The 18,936-nt window shown below is 47.9% G+C and overlaps 1 protein-coding gene across 4 annotated transcripts in view; it reads left to right on the top strand.

Annotated features, from left to right (window-relative positions):
- The window catches only part of PRKCH (protein kinase C eta), a 221,880-nt gene that overhangs the window by 139,983 nt on the left and 62,961 nt on the right, over positions 1-18,936 (top strand). For all 4 annotated transcript variants that reach the window (XM_048219933.2, XM_057318504.1, XM_048219935.2 and 1 more), the window contains one exon: positions 14,635-14,789. In XM_048219933.2, the coding sequence (XP_048075890.1) occupies positions 14,635-14,789 (155 nt within the window). The remainder of the gene's footprint in view (positions 1-14,634; positions 14,790-18,936) is intronic.

Raw genomic sequence — 18,936 nt, 5'->3', positions numbered from 1 at the left:
GGACCTTTGCATCTGTCCTCTTGGGCTTTCTGTGGCTAAGCAGAGCCATGTAAATGAGTGGGAAATAGGAGAAGCTGGAGTTCCTGCTGTTCCTTTGGCTCTCCCTGATTGGGTAGGACTGCCCAGAGACCTGGTGTGACGGAGAGCTTTGAAAGAGTTGGAATGCTTTTCAATTTGAGGTTGTTCAGTTGTAACTGGCCTTGTTGTCACTGGCCATTGTCAACACTAATGATCTGGAGATCGTGGAGACCTGCCACCTCCATGTTTGGTAAGATGGGGCATGGACTGTGTGTCATTTCCCCAGATGTATCCAAGACTGGCCCTGGTCAGAATTGGCCCCGTGCTTTCCGAGTGCTGTCAGAGCTTTCTGGTGGTAAGTGCTTTGTTAGGGTTTTCCCTGACCGTGAGGGGAAGCTGCCAGACTATAGACGCTCCGGCCTCACCAAGGCGCTGTGTTGGAGCATAGGGCTTGAAGTGCCCGGGCTGGCTCCTGGGAGGAGAAGGCAACAGGCCTTTCACCAAATAGTTCAGTGAAAATCTGTCAGTTCATGATCGCTCTGAGTGCTGGCAAGAGAAACAGTCCTTTTAATCCTCGGTCTTTGTTGGGAAGAGAGGATTAGTACACACGGAATAGCAGGATATGGGAGGTAGTGTGGTGTGAACACGGTCGTTATGCCACGAGAGGAGAGGTAGTTAAAAATGAACACTGAGGTCTGGAGGAAATCGTCCTCGTGTGCCAGTCTTTCCTCAGACACGTAACCAGAATGGCTACAGGGCTAACCCACTAGCGTCTGAGCTTTAAGCAACGCCAAGCGGCAACCTCCAGGTGTTTCCCTGGGCAGGTGGGCTGACTCCTGCCAGGACTGACTGGCACGTGCAGGCCGGGGCCTCAAGCTCCACCTGTGAGTGGCTGCAGGGGGTCCACCCCACCCTGACCACAGAGTGGTGCCGTGTGAAACCCGACTGCTCTGGGTGGAAACCATCGACGGTAATATAGTCTAGGTTTGCAGCCCTTGAGTTCTCTGTCATTACCTCATCGCTGGTAAGTGCCCAGCTGCGTCCATCTTTTCTAAGCCCAGGAACTACCTACCCAGGGCCTCTCGTGACTGATCAGCCTCGCCTGCCAGTGTGATCTCAGCCCACCTGGCAGTCTGCAGAGTCGCTGCCGGAAGGCGAGGTGAGGAGGTGTTTACTCATTCAACACGTGTGCACCGAGTGTCCTCAAGGTTTGGGGCTCTGCTAGAAGCCCCAAGGGGGAGGTGCACAGCAGGGAACAAACCCGGGCAGGGACACCCTCGGGGAGCTGCTGTTCTCCTGCAGCATCCATGGGCCCGACCAGGCCGTTTGTGACGCCCAGTCGGCTGGTGCCCCTTCGGTGTGTGGGTCACAGAAGCAGTTCTGGGATTTCCATACGGGATAGGCTCAGAGCAGCCGTGGGCTTCAAAGACAGTCTAGGGGACTTGTCTTTTGAGTCTAGTTGGCACACCCCTCGCTTCATTAGCATCAGGTGTACAATGTAGCGGTTCAACAAGTTTCTGCATTATACTCTGCTCACTGCAAGGGTGGCTGCGGGTGTTGGCGGAAGGACATTGGTGCAGCCACTGTGGAAAACAGCATGGACGTTCCACATAGGAACGCCACATGATCCAGTAAGTCCACTATGGGGCATTTAGCCAAAAAAAAAGAAGACACGAATTTGAAAGGACATATGCGCCCCCGTGTTGATGACAGCGTTCTTTACAGCCAGATAGGGCGCTTGTCTTGAAGCTGCATTTGCATTTGAAGCACACCCCTGTTTTTACTTGGGTGCAGTGAGTGGAGGACCTGGTAAGGATTACTGGGGGGAGGGGTGGCTTAACCTGTCAGCACTGCCTCTGCGTGGCCGTGGGTCCCGTAGCACTACTGGGCTTGGGGGTCCAAAGCACGAGGCACGATAGGAAGGGCAGCAGCCCAGCCTGCTTCCTTGCTCCCCTCTGCCGTGGTGCAATCATCCTCATCCCACTGGGTAAACTGGTCTCTCCGAGGACAGCCCGGGCGTGGGGCTGCTGAGACACCAGCTCCCCCACGTTAACCCCGTGCTTTCAAGACTGACTCTGCTCAAGGGCAGGGGCCTTCTGTGGTCAGCTGATACCTTGGCCGGTCTCACCAGCAGACCCTCCCCTCTCTGCTGGAGGGCTTTGGCATGCTCTTGTCTTCCCTTCAGGCCACCCAGGGAGTTCCTGTTTCCTTTCTGTGTGAGGCATCCAACTTGTAGTTTCTTTGTCCTGCGAAAGAGCCTGCTGTGTATCTCCCTCCAGCTCACTCCTGCCCACTCCTTGAGGATGGCCTCTAATGATTTACTGCTTAGCTGTTATGAAGGGAGCCTTGGAACTTTTCCCAGAGTCTCTTAATTCCATTCTCATGGCGTATGAGATTTCAACATTAAAATGATGTAATATATAATTCCCAACCAAAATAAAGGAGGAAAGTCGGTCCTGCAAAATTCCTCCCCTCTTCCGGATACATGTTGTTCCCTTCCTGGGCCGTACCATGGGAAGCTCCTCCATCTGCTTCCTTGTGCGTCCTGTCACCCCCTCACTCCCAGGGAGCCCTGAGCTGTGATCAGCTTGTGAAGTGGGGACTGGCCCACGTCCACAGTCCACAACAAGCCCAGACCACCAAGGTCTGTCGACCAGTGGGTGAAAGGGAGTTCAAGGTGTGTCCGATGTCATCAACAGGTCAGGGACAGATATGGCAGAGCTGACCTAGAGATGGGTCAAAGCTTCTCGTCCGGAAGCCTATGGAATTGAGAGACTGCTCCTTAACTCCATCTGTCCCTTTGTACTTGGGCTTCAGAACCGATCTGAAAGCAGGAAGCTCCCTTCCACCTGGCTCAGAACTTTATCCCCACTACTTTGACCTTTGCCAACAGGTCACATAGTTTGAACAACTGAATGCCTGCTGCATTTTCAACCTTTCCAGTAAAAAATATTCACTTATTTGCATAATGTCATTTGCCCATTGCTAACACTTGGTGCAGAGTAATCCTTTCTACTGGGGGGCTGTCCTACACACTGTGGGATCAGCGGCATCCCTGACTCTCCATGTAAGTAGCACGTCCCTAGCTGTAACAACCAAAAATGTCTCTGGACATTACCAGTGTCCCCTGGGAGGAGGAGGCTCTGCTTGGTTGAAAACCACTGCCTTGTATGAATGTCAGGTGGTCTGTTCTAGATCTAAGAAGTTAAGTGGACTAAAAGATCACTTGACTTTTTACAGGGGCCAAAGCAAAGTGTGTCAAATCTTCCTTGTAAGATTAAGTATTACTATTTTTCTTTTTTTTCCCGGAGTTTGTAGACCAGCAAAGTTCCTGTTTGGGGGCTTGTACCGGTTATCAGAGGCTGCCCTGTGGCCTTTGCTCAGGCTAGGGCCCCGGGCTGGGAGGAGGCCGTGGAAGCACACGGCGTCTGTTGGGCGGGAGCCAGGGTTCGCGCCCGGCCAGCAGCTCTGAACGGCAAAGCCTGCTGCGATAAGACAGACGTATCGGAGCCTGGGGGCGGCTGGGGAGCCAAAGACGAGCTCAGTGAGCATATATCTATAAGGGGTTATGTTTAAAAGCAAAAGGTTGAAATAGCACAGCTTCTCTTGTTTTGGCATTTAATGATTATGCTTCTCTCCTACCATCAAGGTGTGGAATCAGTCACTTTTTATGAAAACCGTCTCCACCCAGAGAGAGGTGCCAGCCTATCTGTGAGTCAGATTCCCATCCCATGTGTGATGCATCTGACTGGATTTTACAAACAGAGATAATCAAAGCTTTAAGAAACATTTCTCAACCAGCCTAGAAAAATGTGCTAGCAGCAACATGAGTGTGCTTTGGGGGAAGCGCGCTTGCTATTTTCTTTTATTTGTTTTCCATACATGGGAATGCTACTTCAGCTTAAAGGCACAGGTGCCTTAGATGCTGTCTTCAGAGCGAGTACTCTCTAAATATTGACTAACGTAGACCCTAGCCACTGGACGCGTTGGCTGGGTCTCTGTTGAACGGTAGTATTATATCTGGCTTGCATTTTTAATTCAATTCAGTAAATGTTTCCTTAGCACACACTGTGTGCCAGGGACTGAAGACATATGGAAGAACAAAGTGTGGACCTGCCCGCTGGTTGCTTTCAATCAGGGATCATCTTTAATACACGCACCTATAACCGTGTGTATTAATACACGCACCTATAACCGTGTGTAGAAGAGAGTCATCGCTTGGCCCTTGCAGAGGTTGAAAGGGCTCTGAGACAAGATTGGGCTGTCTGAGCTGTGTTCTGAGGATGAATATGAGCCCTACAGTCATGGGGGCAGGGGTGAGGGGAGGACAGAAAATGGGCCTCCCGGACAGAAGCAATAGCAGTGCAAAGGCACAGAGGATTCAAATATGTGATGTGCCCAGGACACCCCAAATAGCTTGATGCAGCAAGATTATAGGAGAGGAAATGTGGGGAGTGAAGAAGCAAAGTCCTAATGGGTCTGACGTCCTTTGCTTAGGAGCTCAGCCTCCATCATGGAGGTGAAGGGAGCTGGCAAGGGTTTTAAGTCCAAGAGCAACATCAGATGTGCATTTTAGGAGGCATTCTCTGGCGGCCATCTGCAGAAGAAGGAGACCAGGGGGTCACAGACCTGGTTAGGATACTGAAACAGTGGCCTGTCAGACCTGCCAGCTCCATGGGGGTGGAGTCAAGGAAACACTAAGGAGGTGGAATTGCTAAGACTTGTTAGGGTAAGAGAGTGGGAGGAGGGGCCAGAGCCCTGGCCAGTTGGGAGCCTGGGGGAATCGAATATGATGAATTCACTTAGCAGGAAACCCAATGGTAAGATGTTTGTTGCTCAGAAACATGACTCAGGAGATTGGATTTGGTGTCCTCGGTGTCTTCTGGGTATAGTAGAAAGTGTAATTTAAAATGTTTCAGTGGGTGTTCATAGATGGAGAGCAGAGGACAGCTGAGAAAGGAATTCTAAGCAAGAGTGGGGGCGGGTGGCAGAAAGGCAGAAGAATAGAAGGAAGTGGTTTCATAGGCAGAGGAACCAGGTGCCCAGATGAAGTCGGTTCACCAAAGGGCTGGAAGCTGTAATTGGATCTGGGATGAGATCGTTGGTTCTGCTGTCTTAGGCTCTGCTCTCCTTCTTGGGGTTTACAGGGCCCCTCAGAACTCCCCATAGCCAACAGAAGCTTCCCTACGAGGTTAACACAATATCCTCCCCCCTGGCTAAGCCTTTTACTCCATTTGTAATCACCTGGCCCTCATCTTATTAGACCACGCCTGTTTTACTTTGGTCCCCCTGCCTGTGTGGAAAGGTGTGCATCTTTCTTCCTGCACGGATGGTGGAGATCAGTGTTTGGCCCACAGTGCAGAAAGGTTGGAAAGGGACTGGGGGAGCAGGGGGTGTCGTTGGCTTGAACGTATCTCATTCCCCAGCTAAAGGGCCAGAGAAGAACATATTGTGGCGGCGCTGGAGGAACCAAACTCAAATAGCGCGTGGAATGAATTCCAAATGGAAATTCAGCAGGTGCTACGAGCCCACAGAGCAGAGGAAGGAGCAGGGTCTTGGCCAGCAGGTTCCCAGGAGTCCGCTCAAGGCAGGCAGAGAATATTCTTGGCCAGATTTGCTACTTCTCTAACTGGGCAGAATGTTTATTTAGACAACTGTAACCCAGAATCTCCTCTTGGGAGGCGGACATGTCTAATGCATCCACAGATCACAGGTAGAGATGAAATCTTGCCTTCTTGAAGAGAAGGTTTAGGAACTCCGGTCACAAAAAATAACCTAAATAAGTAAATGGCATTTTTACTTTTTATCCTCTAGCCCTGTGCAAACTAAGTCCGTAAATATCTGTAATAGACCTTCCTCTATTTGGGGCTTAAATCGAAATCTTTACACAGAGAATTGTACCATGTGAAATAATGATTTAGAGGAATCCTATTGTGCATATTTTTAAGTGATTGAACCTTTTTAAAAAAGTGAATAATAAGCTAAGATATCTTCCTTGTAAATCTAAGTTCAGAATTTAGACTTGTGTATTTAAGTCAGAATTAAAACAGCATGCCCAGTTGACAATAATCTGTTCCAGGTTTCCAGGCTAGTAAAAATTATCTTTAATAGTAGTACAGTATAGTAAGTAGACTACTCATACCACATCCTCTCAGTTCCATTAACTTAACCGGAAGTCTGGCTAATTGTAGGACTCCATAGAAATGGCCCTGGGAATAGTATGCAGCTGTTAAAAAATCACAGTTTAGTGACAGAGTACATCCGGAACTATTACGTAATAGAAGTGAAGAAAGAAGGATGGGTTTTTCATTTTCTCTTTTTCTCTTTAAAAAGCAGCAAGTATAAGTAGGACATAAGGGGTAAATAAATTCTAGTTCAAAACTTCCTTGTAAATTTCTTATTTGCCCTGAAATCTCCAGTTCCTTGGATGCTGGAGGCCACAGCTAGTTTTGTTTCTCCTTGTATTTGGACTTCTGTCTCTGGGTGTCAGGATTATAGGTGATTCATTTTCATTTTATTTATTTTTCACTCGGTTTTCCATGTATTTACTTTATAACTACATTTGAACTATGCACATGCAATTACTTGTAAAAACAGAAAAACCAAAGCTTTATAAATAAAGGGAAATGAAGTGATGTGTCAAACAGATCTGCTTCTCTTCCTGAACTATCCCACTGACTATTTTAACTACGGGTAAGGTACTTCCCTTCTTTGCACTTGACTCACCTAAAATGGATGGATTGAACTAATCTTGGCAGTTCGTTCCAGCTTTTCTAATGTTCTAATTTAAATTGTATTAGAAAACAGAAAGGGCCTCCTGTCATGTTAGCCCCCCAGGTGCAGGCACTAAGCTTGCTGGTATTCGAGATACAGCGTTTAGATCCGGCTCTGCCTTCAAAGATTTCCGTCCTTTGTAGAAAACAAGACCAAGTGCACAAAGGCAGCTCAGCCCAGTGAGACTGGGCGAGATGCGTGTGGCCCGGAGGTGGCTGTGCCAGGAAGGGGGGGGACTTAAGCCCTGACACTGCTCCATCTCCAATCATATGTTGAGTGCTTATTTACGCTTTAAGGATCTTCTGGCTCATGTGCCTCACCGCGTGTTGAACTGCAAGTTAGATCGCCTCCCATAGCCTAGTCTGCTACGTGTGTCAGTGAGCCTTGTCACGTTTCATTACAAGAGATGGCCAGTGCATCCCGTGTCCTGGGAAAACACTCGGTCTGTGCAAAGAGCCGTGGGTCCCACCAGCTTTGAAATGCACCTTCCTAAGGGCTTGTCCTATTGGAGACATATTTCACCTTCCCAAAGACGAGTCTCTGAGCTCAGAGAGGATGTATCATGCCCCTGGACTCGAGAGAGGGGTGGCTGAGTGATTGGATTAGCGGCTGCTGTCTTTCGGGCTACACAAAATGGTAAGTCAAAGAAAGAAAAAAATGAAGCCATTAGATTCCTTCTCCTTGTTTCTTCCTTGAGGCCTTTGTAATCATTCTTAATGTGGTTAAATTGAAGTTGTTTCCAGTTCAGGCATGGTGCAATCAGATTTCCTCATGAGGGTGCTTTTCCACTGTGACCTCTTTGACGTCAGTCACTGTTTCCTGTTGATCTGAACTCCCTATTCACCCCGTGGATGACTTCGTTGGAGAAAAACCATAAAGCAAGGGAGCACTTATGAGAAATTCAACACAATGCCGTCTGTTACCAGAGATTTCCTTCTTCTTGCCCACAGCCAGTCAGTGGCACTCTGTGGCTTTTGATAGAAGATTGATGTGTTATTCCTTTAGAAATTATTCCAAAGCAATTCTTAGGACTTGGGGGAGTAAGTCTAGATGTGGCTTCTAGCTTAAATGTCACCTTAAAGCCATCACTAAATTAGTCATTAACCTTAAATGTGGTTTCTCTTCCTTGAATTATTTCCAAAAGGTAATCTGCATCCTCACCATAATACATCCTCAACTGAGATGTTTATCTGTTGATTACATGTAGGGACTAGGGATTCTTGCTTTAAAGAGAAAAATCTTCTTAATCTGTTGATTAGAGCAAATCAACTTTATGGAAGGGGAGAAGAGCTACTCCAAGAGGTCTCACTATAATATGTTAGCAGTCCATTTGCTTTGCAGTAATAACAATCATGATTATAAAGCTCTTAAAATAGAGAATATTATCATCTGAAATTAGAAAATTAGAGTGCTTGCTGGAACCGAAACCCTTGGTTGACGTTTTGGTTATCAAATCCAGTTTTGTAACCCTTGCTTAGTCGTCACTTCCCAGAAAGAAAAGTCCTTCATAGCTCAAGGCCATGACCATGCCATATGAGGAAATGCTCTGCACCCTGCAACTGGCTTGGCATCCCCCTGACTCCTCGAACCCTCCAGATTCCTGTCTCTTACCCACAACTGTAGTTTCGGCTGCTGTTTCAGTCCTGCCTCCTTGTCAGCCTGAGAGCCCCTGAGCGAGGCCCCATCTCTGCATCAGCGGCAGACAGCTCACTGCCCAGGACGCTGCAGCTCCCCGGGGGGGCGGGGGGGAGGGCAGAGCCCCAGGAGCAGCCAGCCGTGGTGGCCAAAGCCAGAGTGGAGGTAGCAGTGTCAGTGAGGATGATATTGGCTTAGGCTTCTGGAATCCTCGCTGTGTGCCTGGCACTGTTAGAAACTCTTAGCTTAAATAATGTAATCCTCACACACCTGTGAGTTCGGGAATCATATTATCCCTGATTTGCAGATGGGCGTTGAGTGAGAGAGAGAGAGAGAGAGAGAGAGAAGGGGAAAATAAATACAGCACAGCAAGAGCTGCTTTTGCATCTCCAGTGTCCTGGCTTGAGAGGCCACGTACCCTCCCCACTGTGCTGGGCTTTGTCCTGGTGACACCAGGGACTTGGGCGCTAGGCACACCCTAGAACAATTTCAGGCCCTTTGTATGATGGACTAATAACAGTAGTTTGTGGAGACTCTTCTGGGCCTGGCTCTTATGGGGCACTTTGCTTCTGGTTTAATCCTCACCTGATCACTGTAGTTATAGGTGTGGTTATCCCAGATTTATAAGGAAACTTCCCGCCCCTTAAGAATTGGTGTGTGTTTCAGTTAAAATTCTCCCGGTAGCAAGTAACAGAAAGCAACTTAACCAAGGTCATGCAAAAAAGGGAGAAGTGAAAATAAAGCTCCAGAGATACAGGGCGGGGTGTCTCATGGAACCTGGGGGCCAGAATCGTCCAGCTGTCTTCAGGGATCTGAAACTGGAAAGGCAGGAGGAACCCAGGGAGGTTCTTTCTCGGCTCCCTCGTGCTCCCTCATCTCTTGTCTCTGCCTCAACATGTGTTTCTGCTCCATTTTTTCTCTCTTGTCTTTCTGTCCATCCATCCATCCATCCCTCCAGCCATGCTTTCAGTACTCTGTTTTACCAAGACATTTCACATGGTCTCACCACAAAGATAGCCTCAGCTTCCTAATTCACGTTTCCTCACTTCCTGTGCCCTGCACAGCCTAAATTAAAACCTCTCCATCTCGGTTCCAATTTTCTGGGAAAGAGACTGGGAAGGGAGCAGCCAGCGTGGTCCCAACTAACTGTTTGCAGGATGTCCAGCATTTCCCCATGAGACCAAGCCAGGGCAGTTCTCTGAGAAAGGGATTTGTGAGCTGAACAGACACCTCCAAAGGTGCCCACCACAGTGGCCCTGAAGGACCTACCCCTCCCCCGCCCCATTCCTCTGCACTCACCCTCCGGAGGTGACATCACTTTGTCGCAGTTACCATCTTGGTATGTCACGACTCAAGTGTTTTGTCTCAAACTTTGTGCAATTGCTCATCAGCTTTAATTCTTAAAGAACAATCTTTATGAGGGGCTTTAGGGAATGCACACTGCTTGTACTGAGAGCCACTATCAGTTCAGGGGATATTTTTATCCCCTTTGACCTGGAGAAGTAGCAGCCTTGAGCTGATAGCCAGGACAGACTTGGCCCAGGCTGCAGCGGTTCCTGCAGCCAGGCAGGCGATGACAGGAATCTATTATTAACTAGGCATCAGCTCCTTGGCCTGCTGTAGTCCACACGGAGGCGTGGGACAAAGGGATTTCTGAGTTGCTTTTATTCCCCCAGGTAGTCCCTCACCCTTGTGAATGACTTGCATTTGTGGTTCGTTGAATGGGGGGCAAAGGTGGAGCAAGGGACAGACAAAGGGCTGGGCCTCTTGGCTTTAGAACTGAGATTAAACCAGTCTCTGGGGCCTTAGGTTTCTTACCATGCAGGTCAGGGCAAAATGTACCTTACAGGAGCCAGAGGCCTCCGGGAAAGCTTGCAGGTATCCAGACTCAATTTCTAGAAAACCAGACTTCAGAAAAGCTGGGAAGGCTTAAACACAGAAATCCTCTGCCTCGGGTGGGATCTGGAACCTCCTCCCTGCCCCAGAAGTGACTCACGGGCAACCTTAATCCCTTATGCGATGCCTCCCTCAACTCAGGGGTCCCAACAGGCGCTCCCTCTACTTGCTTCACAGTTGAGTTTGGGAAGCATAACTTAGCGTTTGTCGGGTAATCAGGGAGACGCGTTCTTAAGCAGCACAGACTGAGAGTGGGGTTGTAGGTAGGAGGTTGTCTTCTGCCTCTTGTCAGAACTTCGAAGACGTGCCTCCGCTTTGTAAGGGACACTGGTGAAATAGGAAAGATTTCCTTCAGGCTGCTGGAAGTCATTCCAGGGCAGCAACATCCAGCGGACTGATTTGTTTTTGTAGCTGAGGTCGTTTTCGTGTGTGCAGCCTGTCCCACCTTCCCTGGAGTCTTTTCCAAGCCAAGGACTGCAGCTGCCACCTGTTTTAGCCCAGACGTTGGGCCTGTCATGACGGTAGAGACCAAAGGTGAGGGACCACCTGGATTAACAGGTGTAGGGGGCCTGAGGATGAGGTGAAAGGAAGCACCCACCCTAACTAGCCTTTTGCTTTTTCTATCAACACTCGGTTATGAAAGTAGCAGTGTCACAGGGAGGCCCCACCCTCAGCCGCTGCAGCACTTAGGGACTGACTCCCTTTGCAGCCGTCATACCCTGCCTCACACCTGACAGTTCAGCCGTTCAGAGACCTTGGTTCCTCCCCCATCCAGCCTGACTCCTGCTTCCTCAGCCTTCAGGGCTGGGGAATTAGCGCCTCTTAGAAGCTTTCTCCACACCCCACCCCAGCCTCCAGGCTGCTCGGCTGCCCCTGCTCTGTTCCCACAATGACCTCTTTGTGCCTCCACTGCGCTTAGCACACCAGGGTGATGTTCTCCACGTTTCTCTGAATGTCCTGAGAGCAGGTGTGGGATTGCATTCATTTACGGTCCTTGCTCTCTACCCAGGACCTGGTATCGTGTGTGCTCAGTAAACATTCTTTCTTGTTGAGAACCTTCAAGGAAGCATAACAGATCTCTGAAAGCCTCACTAGGTACTGGAAAGCCTGCGTACTAGAACTCAGACCCTCAACTCCATGGAGCCCGGGGACCCAAACCAGAGGCGACTGCCTCTCATTTTGGACGTTACTCCAACAAGCCTGATGGCCTGGTTACCTCAGGCCTCAGAAAGGCCACGAATAGGGTGAAGAGAGGGGCATGTAAAGAGAGAGTCTCTTCTCAGGAAAAACATCTGGCAAGCTGACGAACACGTTTTTATTTTTCAACCTTGTGATATTAATTTAGGTCTTTGATAGGACAGACCATGACTTTTGGTCAAATGGTCATGATATCTGGCTGGCTTGTCTCGACTTCCTGCTTGCTTGTTGCAAGACTTTTATGTAACTTGGGGGTTGAGAATTGTTCTAGGTGGTGCCAGACCGGAGGTTTGAAATGAAATTCTGAATGAAAAGAGGCCCCTGTTTTCTCAGTTCTAAGGCTTATGACTTCGTGGCACATCACAGATAGCTGTGCCCCTCTGACCCTCCTGCATTTTCTGAGAATGTGCCTCCTGCTTTGGGCTGAGAAACAGATGAAAGAGTGAGACAAGAAGGCCGTATTTCCTCCCCCAGATTTGGAATTCAGCCCCTGCTCTGGCTCTTCAGACTTGAGACATGAGAATGATTTGGAGGGAACTAGAAATGGGTGAAATTGCCCTTACAATATCTTCATCTTTTTTGATGCCTACTGCCTTAGAAGGCCTTGCCCAGTACACTGACTTCCAGCAGCCTCAGGAATAGCCACTTACCTACTGACCCAGTTCCCGTAATCAGGTATTTCGAGCTCTTGGAATTCATGTGACTGCCAGTCCCAGCCACGAGGAAGGCGAACAGGCGGGTGAACAAATACATGTAAGGCTGACCTGCTTGTTGAGGGGTGGTTAGGGTGGCTCTCCTACCTGAGTCTTCATCGGGTCCCCCTTGGGCACCCCGTCTAAACGAACACAGCATCAGCGTCACACCTGCCCGAGCAGATGCAGCTCTTAGGTCTCCGTCACATAGTCACCCTCCAACCCGCTCCACCACTGCCCTGCTCTTTCCACTCCAGTCCTTCCCATAGAGAAAAGAAAGAACACCCTTGCTCATCTGAGCGTGTCCCTCCCAAGTCTCCGCTCCGCTTGTCAGTCACACTCAGATGAAGGCCCCTGGCTCGGTCCGATGGCTTACTGTGTTGAGCTTCCAGTTGGCTTAGATTGGCCAACCAGAAGAGTTGTTTTGTTATTGTTTGGTTTTTGTTTTCATGTGTGTGAATTTTGCTGTTCCATCTTTTTTTTTTTTTTAAGATTTTATTTATTTATTTGACAGAGATAGAGACAGCCAGCGAGAGAGGGAACACAAGCAGGGGGAGTGGGAGAGGAAGAAGCAGGCTCACAGCAGAGGAGCCTGATGTGGGACTCGATCCCGCAACGCCGGGATCACGCCCTGAGCCGAAGGCAGACGCTTAACCGCTGTGCCACCCAGGCGCCCCTGCTGTTCCATCTTTACCCTTACATTCATACTTCTCATTAACAGAGAGGTTTCGAAGAGCCAGGGGATTTTTTTCCTTCGAATTAAGGTCTTACTTAAAATCAGGAATAGAGAGGTCATGAGTTCTGCTTTCGGATTGGGAAGGCCTGATGAAACCAGTGGTGACTAGGAGTGTGAGCTGGGTGGCTGTGGACATGTGGCAACACTGAGCAGAACCAGGGTGCTTAAACCCACAAGGATAGATGAGTTCTGAGCACGCGTCCTTTGTGAACTGGCAAATACCAGTTTCCCTACTAAATGACCTCCCACCCTCCCTCCCCCAAAAGGATGGTGGTTGGCCGTTCGGGGTGATCACGCAGGCCTTACCTTGCGTGTCCCTTGCTCGAAGAGACCTCCACGGACCCCAGGCAGATGACCAGACGTCACTGCCTCCTTTACTTTTCCTTCACAGGATTTACCAGAATTTGTATGTTTACCAGGGTATATAACTCTTTTTTTTTTTTTTTTAAGTAATGTGTGTCTCCCACACCAGACTATGTGGCTAGAGGTTGTACCTGTTTTATGCCCTTTCTACTCTCTGTTGGATCCGTGGCACCTCATTCAGCACCTGGCTAGCCGTGGCCTTCATAAATGTTAGCAGAGGGAGCCGGGAAATCCATTGCTCTTAGGGGTTCCTGAAACAAAGCACTTTATAGCGTCCTCCGTCTTGGAGACATCACTTTTTCATGGAGACTTCACATTTCTTTTATTAAAGTCTTAATAAAAGCACTTTGTTCACACCGCTTAGTACTTAGTGCACTGCATGGGGAATCTTAAGAGCCCATTTCTCTCTCTCTCATTTTTTTAAACTTTATTTATTTGAGAGAGAGCAAGAGTGCAAGAGAGAGAGAGAAGAGCTCGTGAATAGGGGGGAAGGGTAGAGAGAGTAGCAGATTCCCTGCTGAGCCAGGAGCCTGATGCGGGATTCGATCCAGGACACCAGGAACATGACCTGAGCCGAAGGCAGACACTTACAGACTGAGTCACCCAGGCGCCCATAAGAGCCCATTTCATCTGCAGGGTTGAGAGCTCTTTCCAAGTGGAGATAGCATCGCACTCGTCTGCACGTTTCTCCTCCTGACTTGGGAATTTTCTGTTGGGCTGGGTGGAATTTCTAAAGCTGACGCCACTCTGAGACTGTCATTAGACCGCTGTTAGGCAGACTTGTCTACAACGTTTTCCTTTTTCTGTGCGTGTTCCCTGCCCAAAGGTGAGGGGCTGTTAGGCATCCCTTGCTTTCTGTGCTTTACCCTACATGTTCCAGAGGAAAGGCATGTGCCTTTCCATTTACGTTGCTCTCCTCCGCTTTCTAAAACCCCATGATTCAGCGAGGGATAGCGTCATCGTTCTCACTTTATTAATGGCGAACGTCCAAAAACAATTAAGCTCGAGGTTACGGTGTTTAAGGTGCAGAGCTGCAATGAGAACTAGAGGCTTCTGAGGCTTTCCTGCTTTTTATTTAAAGCAGAGAGCAAAGCTGTGTGGACTCACTTAAAGGAGACCCAGGTGTTACTCCCTCACCCTACCCCCCAACCCAGGGATCTAATCCCACAGCCCTCATGCCTAGCACTGACCCCGCCAGAATGTTTCACCCAGAACTCCATTTGACGACCTCTTCTGCCCATGCCACAGCCCAGGGTAACCTGTTGACCGAACTCTAGGCCGACGGCTACACCACGCTGGGTCCTCTCTTGTGTTTCTATCCAGGATCGTCTGTTTTTTGTGATGGAGTTTGTGAATGGGGGCGACTTGATGTTTCACATTCAGAAGTCTCGTCGTTTTGATGAAGCACGAGCTCGTTTCTATGCAGCAGAAATCATTTCGGCGCTCATGTTCCTACACGAGAAAGGAATCATCTATCGGTGAGTTTTGGTCACTGCTAAACCCCTCCCCTAATTCATCCCCTGTTTGCCCTCCTGGCTTCATCCACCCTTCCATTCTTCCTGGGAATCAACTGAAATCTTTTTAGAATTCACAAAGGTCTGAGTGTCCATTAGAATAAATGAATAACGTAGTGTTCCACGTTGCCTGCAAACCAGAATTGCCCCCGTGTAGTATTCATAAAGCCAACTTGAGCGGCTCCACGGAAACGGTTCATGAGTTCATACAGCCAGACCCTACAAGCTGCTGACCACGGTGTTGCTCTTTTTTCTGTTTTCATGTTGGAAGCGCTCCGTTCCATTTTAAGAATCCATCCCTACACCAAAGAGCGAGGTTATCTGTTGCCCTAAATTACCATGCTAAGAATCTGGGTCAGTTGGGTTATAGCTCAGCAGTCAAGGAGCTAAGAGGTAAACTGTTGATGAGCAGTGTCCTGCTTGATAATATTTAGCATTTGTAGCCCCTCCTGAATATTATTTGATTCCATTTCATGGCACACAGTCTTTTGAGTATAATATATATTTGGGGCTTAGGGGCGCCTGGGTGGCACAGCGGTTAAGTGTCTGCCTTCGGCTCAGGGCGTGATCCCGGCGTTGTGGGATCGAGCCCCACATCAGGCTCTTCTGCTATAAGCCTGCTTCTTCCTCTCCCACTCCCCCTGCTTGTGTTCCCTCTCTCGCTGGCTGTCTCTCTGTCGAATAAATAAATAAAATCTTTAAAAAATATATATATATATTTGGGGCTTAAAATCGGGTCGCCATTGTTAGATCTCAGAATGTAAGGGATATGGACGGATGAAACTTTATTCAGACATAAGATTAGGTAAGGTGGGAAATGTAGCAGTGAATGTTAGACAATGTTTATTCTTAACTTTTCATTTTTTCCGTGAGGTCAATGTCTTGCTTTTAAATAACATTGTAACTTAGTCACCACACGAACTCTTTCTTTCTCTTGACATGCAATTGTTGCTTTCCTTTGAGGAAAAATCATTTTTGTTTTAGGAGCATGAATGTCAAAGTCAAGAATTTCCTGATTGAAACTGGCAGTTTATTAGCCTTGCTAATGCTGTTCCCTTTGTGGGCTCAGAACCGTACTGACATCACGATGAAAGTGTAAGAGAGCTTTAAGAATGGAATATTCTTAAATATCCTAGGAGTCAAAATAGGAAAAGAGGAGCGAGGCTAGGAAAGAACACATCAGGGCTGGTCAACGATGCCAGAAAGAAGAGAGAAAGCAAAGCAGGTACAACAGGCATGATAGAGAAACATAAATTCTCAGCGCAGGGCCCTAAAACCTCAATTACATAGTAGCCCTTTGTCTCAGCCCCAGCTCTGAGACAGAGGAGGGGGTGCAGAGCTTCGAGCCAGGCTGGATACCAGTTGGAAGTAACAGGAATCTCCACTCATCCTTTGGCCACGGAGCTGCCACAGGTGGCTTTAGATGGCCTGTGTGTTGAGCCTTCTTGACCAGGCCATCTCTTCCGGCAGCTCCAGCATGGAATCGTTCCTGCCGCAGCTTCCTGCCCAGTGCAGGATTGGCGGGGCTTGCTGACCCAGTGTCTGACGGTGGAGGGATTGGAGGTCTTTCTGGTGGTAGCAGCAGACTCTGGGCCATGAGCTCTCCTTTTGTTCTCTCCTCTCCGTGGTTTATCCATCCATCCATCCATCCATCCATCCATCCATCCATCCATCCCTGCTCTGTTTACCCTGGAGAGAGCCTTCTTCACATTTAATTTTTAAGAATTATGACTTCCCTACTTGATGGGGACTTCTGTTGTAAATCCAAATAATAATATTAACAATGGTAACAAGAGCTACATGGAGCAATGTGACAGCCGGCTCTTTACCTGCATTTCTCCCCGATCCTCCTAGCACTATTATTATACAACAGTAACCTCATTCGTGTCATTTAGATGAATAACTGAGTCTTAGAAAGACTTAATAACCATACTGTTAACTAGTGTAGAACCACAATTTTTTTTTTTAAGATTTTATTCATTTATTTAACAGAGAGACACACAGCCAGCGGGAGAGGGAACACAAGCAGGGGGAGTGGGAGAGGAAGAAGCAGGCTCCCAGCAGAGGAGCCTGATGTGGGACTCGATCCCAGAACGCCGGGATCACGCCCTGAGCCGAAGCCAGATGCTTAACAACTCAGCTACCCAGGCGCCCCGAACCACAATTCAACTTACGTCTCTAACCACTGGGCTACCGTGTCTCCTGAGGAGAGACTTGCAGACTTAGCGCACCACTAAAGAGGAGCCTTCTTATTCCCCTTCTGGTGACAGGGCAACTTGAATTCGTGAAAAGGAGGCAGAATGTGTGTCTTCATCCTTTTGGACTGCTTTAACAAAATACCGTGGACTGGGTGGCTTCTAAACAACAGAAATTTATTTCTCACAGGTCTGGAGGCTGGAAGTCTAAGATCAGGGCACCAGCAGATTTGGTGTCCGGTCAAGGCTAATCTTTTCTCTGTGTCCGTATATGGCAGAGGGTTTAGGGAACTCTCTGCAGCCTCTTTTATAAAGGCACTAACCTCATTCATGAGGGGTCCACCCTCATGACCTAAGCACTTCTTCAAGGCCCCGCATTACTAATATCATCACCTTTAGAGGTTAGGATTTCTCCATATGAGTTTGGGCCGGCCCGGGGCAGGGAGGCAGGGATATGAACATTCAGACCATAGCAGTGGAGAAAAGCAATAAGGTCAAAACTCATTTTCTTGAATCGTTTGTTACAGGCTTTGTTTGAGCACCACATTACAGACTTGCTTTCCTGTGCAGGTTGTGATCGCTTCTCATTCTACCCATTTCATTGGTCTGGAAATGAGGAGGATGCGTAACCTGATGTCATTTCTGTGAAACTGTATCAGCCCACATCTTGAGAAATTTTATTTAAACTTTTGGCATCTGCAGTTCAAGTTTGAGAATTTATTTTAATTTACTCTTCAATTTGAATCCCATATGCAGGCTCTAACTGATATGATTGACTTTGAAGGGGACACATTTAATTAGGATAGATTGAAAAGCTATTTTTATCCTGTGGATTAATTTCACAGGATATTTTAATTCCATTCAGGTTACTAGCCTGTGAGTAGAGTCTTAAGGATAAGCCTTTGAAAACCAAGTCCTTGGAACTCACACATAGTAAAGGGCACAGTTGGGTCGCCCAGGGTGTGAATTTGATCCAGAGAGCACAGAGAGAAGCTTGGGAGCATCAGAAAGCCCGTTTATCAGACATGTCCTGGGATGGCCTATATCGGAGCCAAGATGATCTCGTGGATGATGCCTCTGACCTGTCCAAATACAGGGATACTCACTTTATAGTGCTTTGCTTCATCGTACTTCACAGATACTGTGTTTTGTTTGTGTATGTGTATATGTATACACACACACACACACACACACACATAAATTGGAGGTTTGAGGCAACTCTTGTTGAGCAAGTCTACCAGTGCCATTTTTCCAACAGCATTTGCTCAATTTGTGTCTCCGTGTCACATTTTGGTAATTCTAGGGATATTTCACACTTTTTCACTATCATTATATTTGTCATGGTGATCCGTGATCAGTGACCTTTGATGCTACTATTGTAATTGTTTTGGGGTGCCATGAATTGCACCCACATGAGACAGCAAATTTCATCCACAAATATGTGTATTCTGACTTCTCCATTGACCAGCTTTTCCAACATCTCTCCTTCCTTGGCCCTCCCTATTCCCTGAAACACAATGATGTTGAAGTTAATCTAGTTAATAACCCTACTGTAGCCTCTAGGTGTTCAAGTAAAAAGAAGAGTCACGTGTCTCTTACTTTAAAACAAAAGCTAGAAATGATTGAGTTTTGTGAGGAAGGCATGACGAAAGCCAAGATAGGGTGAAACTAGACCTCTCGCACCAGTTAGCCAACTTGTAAATGCAAAGGAAAAGTTCTTGAAGGAAACCAAAGTGCTAGTCCAGTGAACACATGAATGATAAGAAAGCAGAACAGCCTTAATGTTGATATGGAGAAAGTTTGAGTGGTCTGGATAGACGATCAGACCAGCTACAACATTCTCTTAAGCCAAAGCCTAATCTAGAGCATGGCCCTCACTCTCTTCAATTCTGTGAAGGCTGAGACAACGAGGAAGC

This window comes from Ursus arctos, unplaced genomic scaffold, assembly GCF_023065955.2.
Source record: "Ursus arctos isolate Adak ecotype North America unplaced genomic scaffold, UrsArc2.0 scaffold_25, whole genome shotgun sequence".
Taxonomy (NCBI): Eukaryota; Metazoa; Chordata; class Mammalia; order Carnivora; family Ursidae; genus Ursus; species Ursus arctos.
Note: the sequence above shows the minus strand (reverse complement) of the source record. Positions and strands in the feature narration are given on the sequence as shown.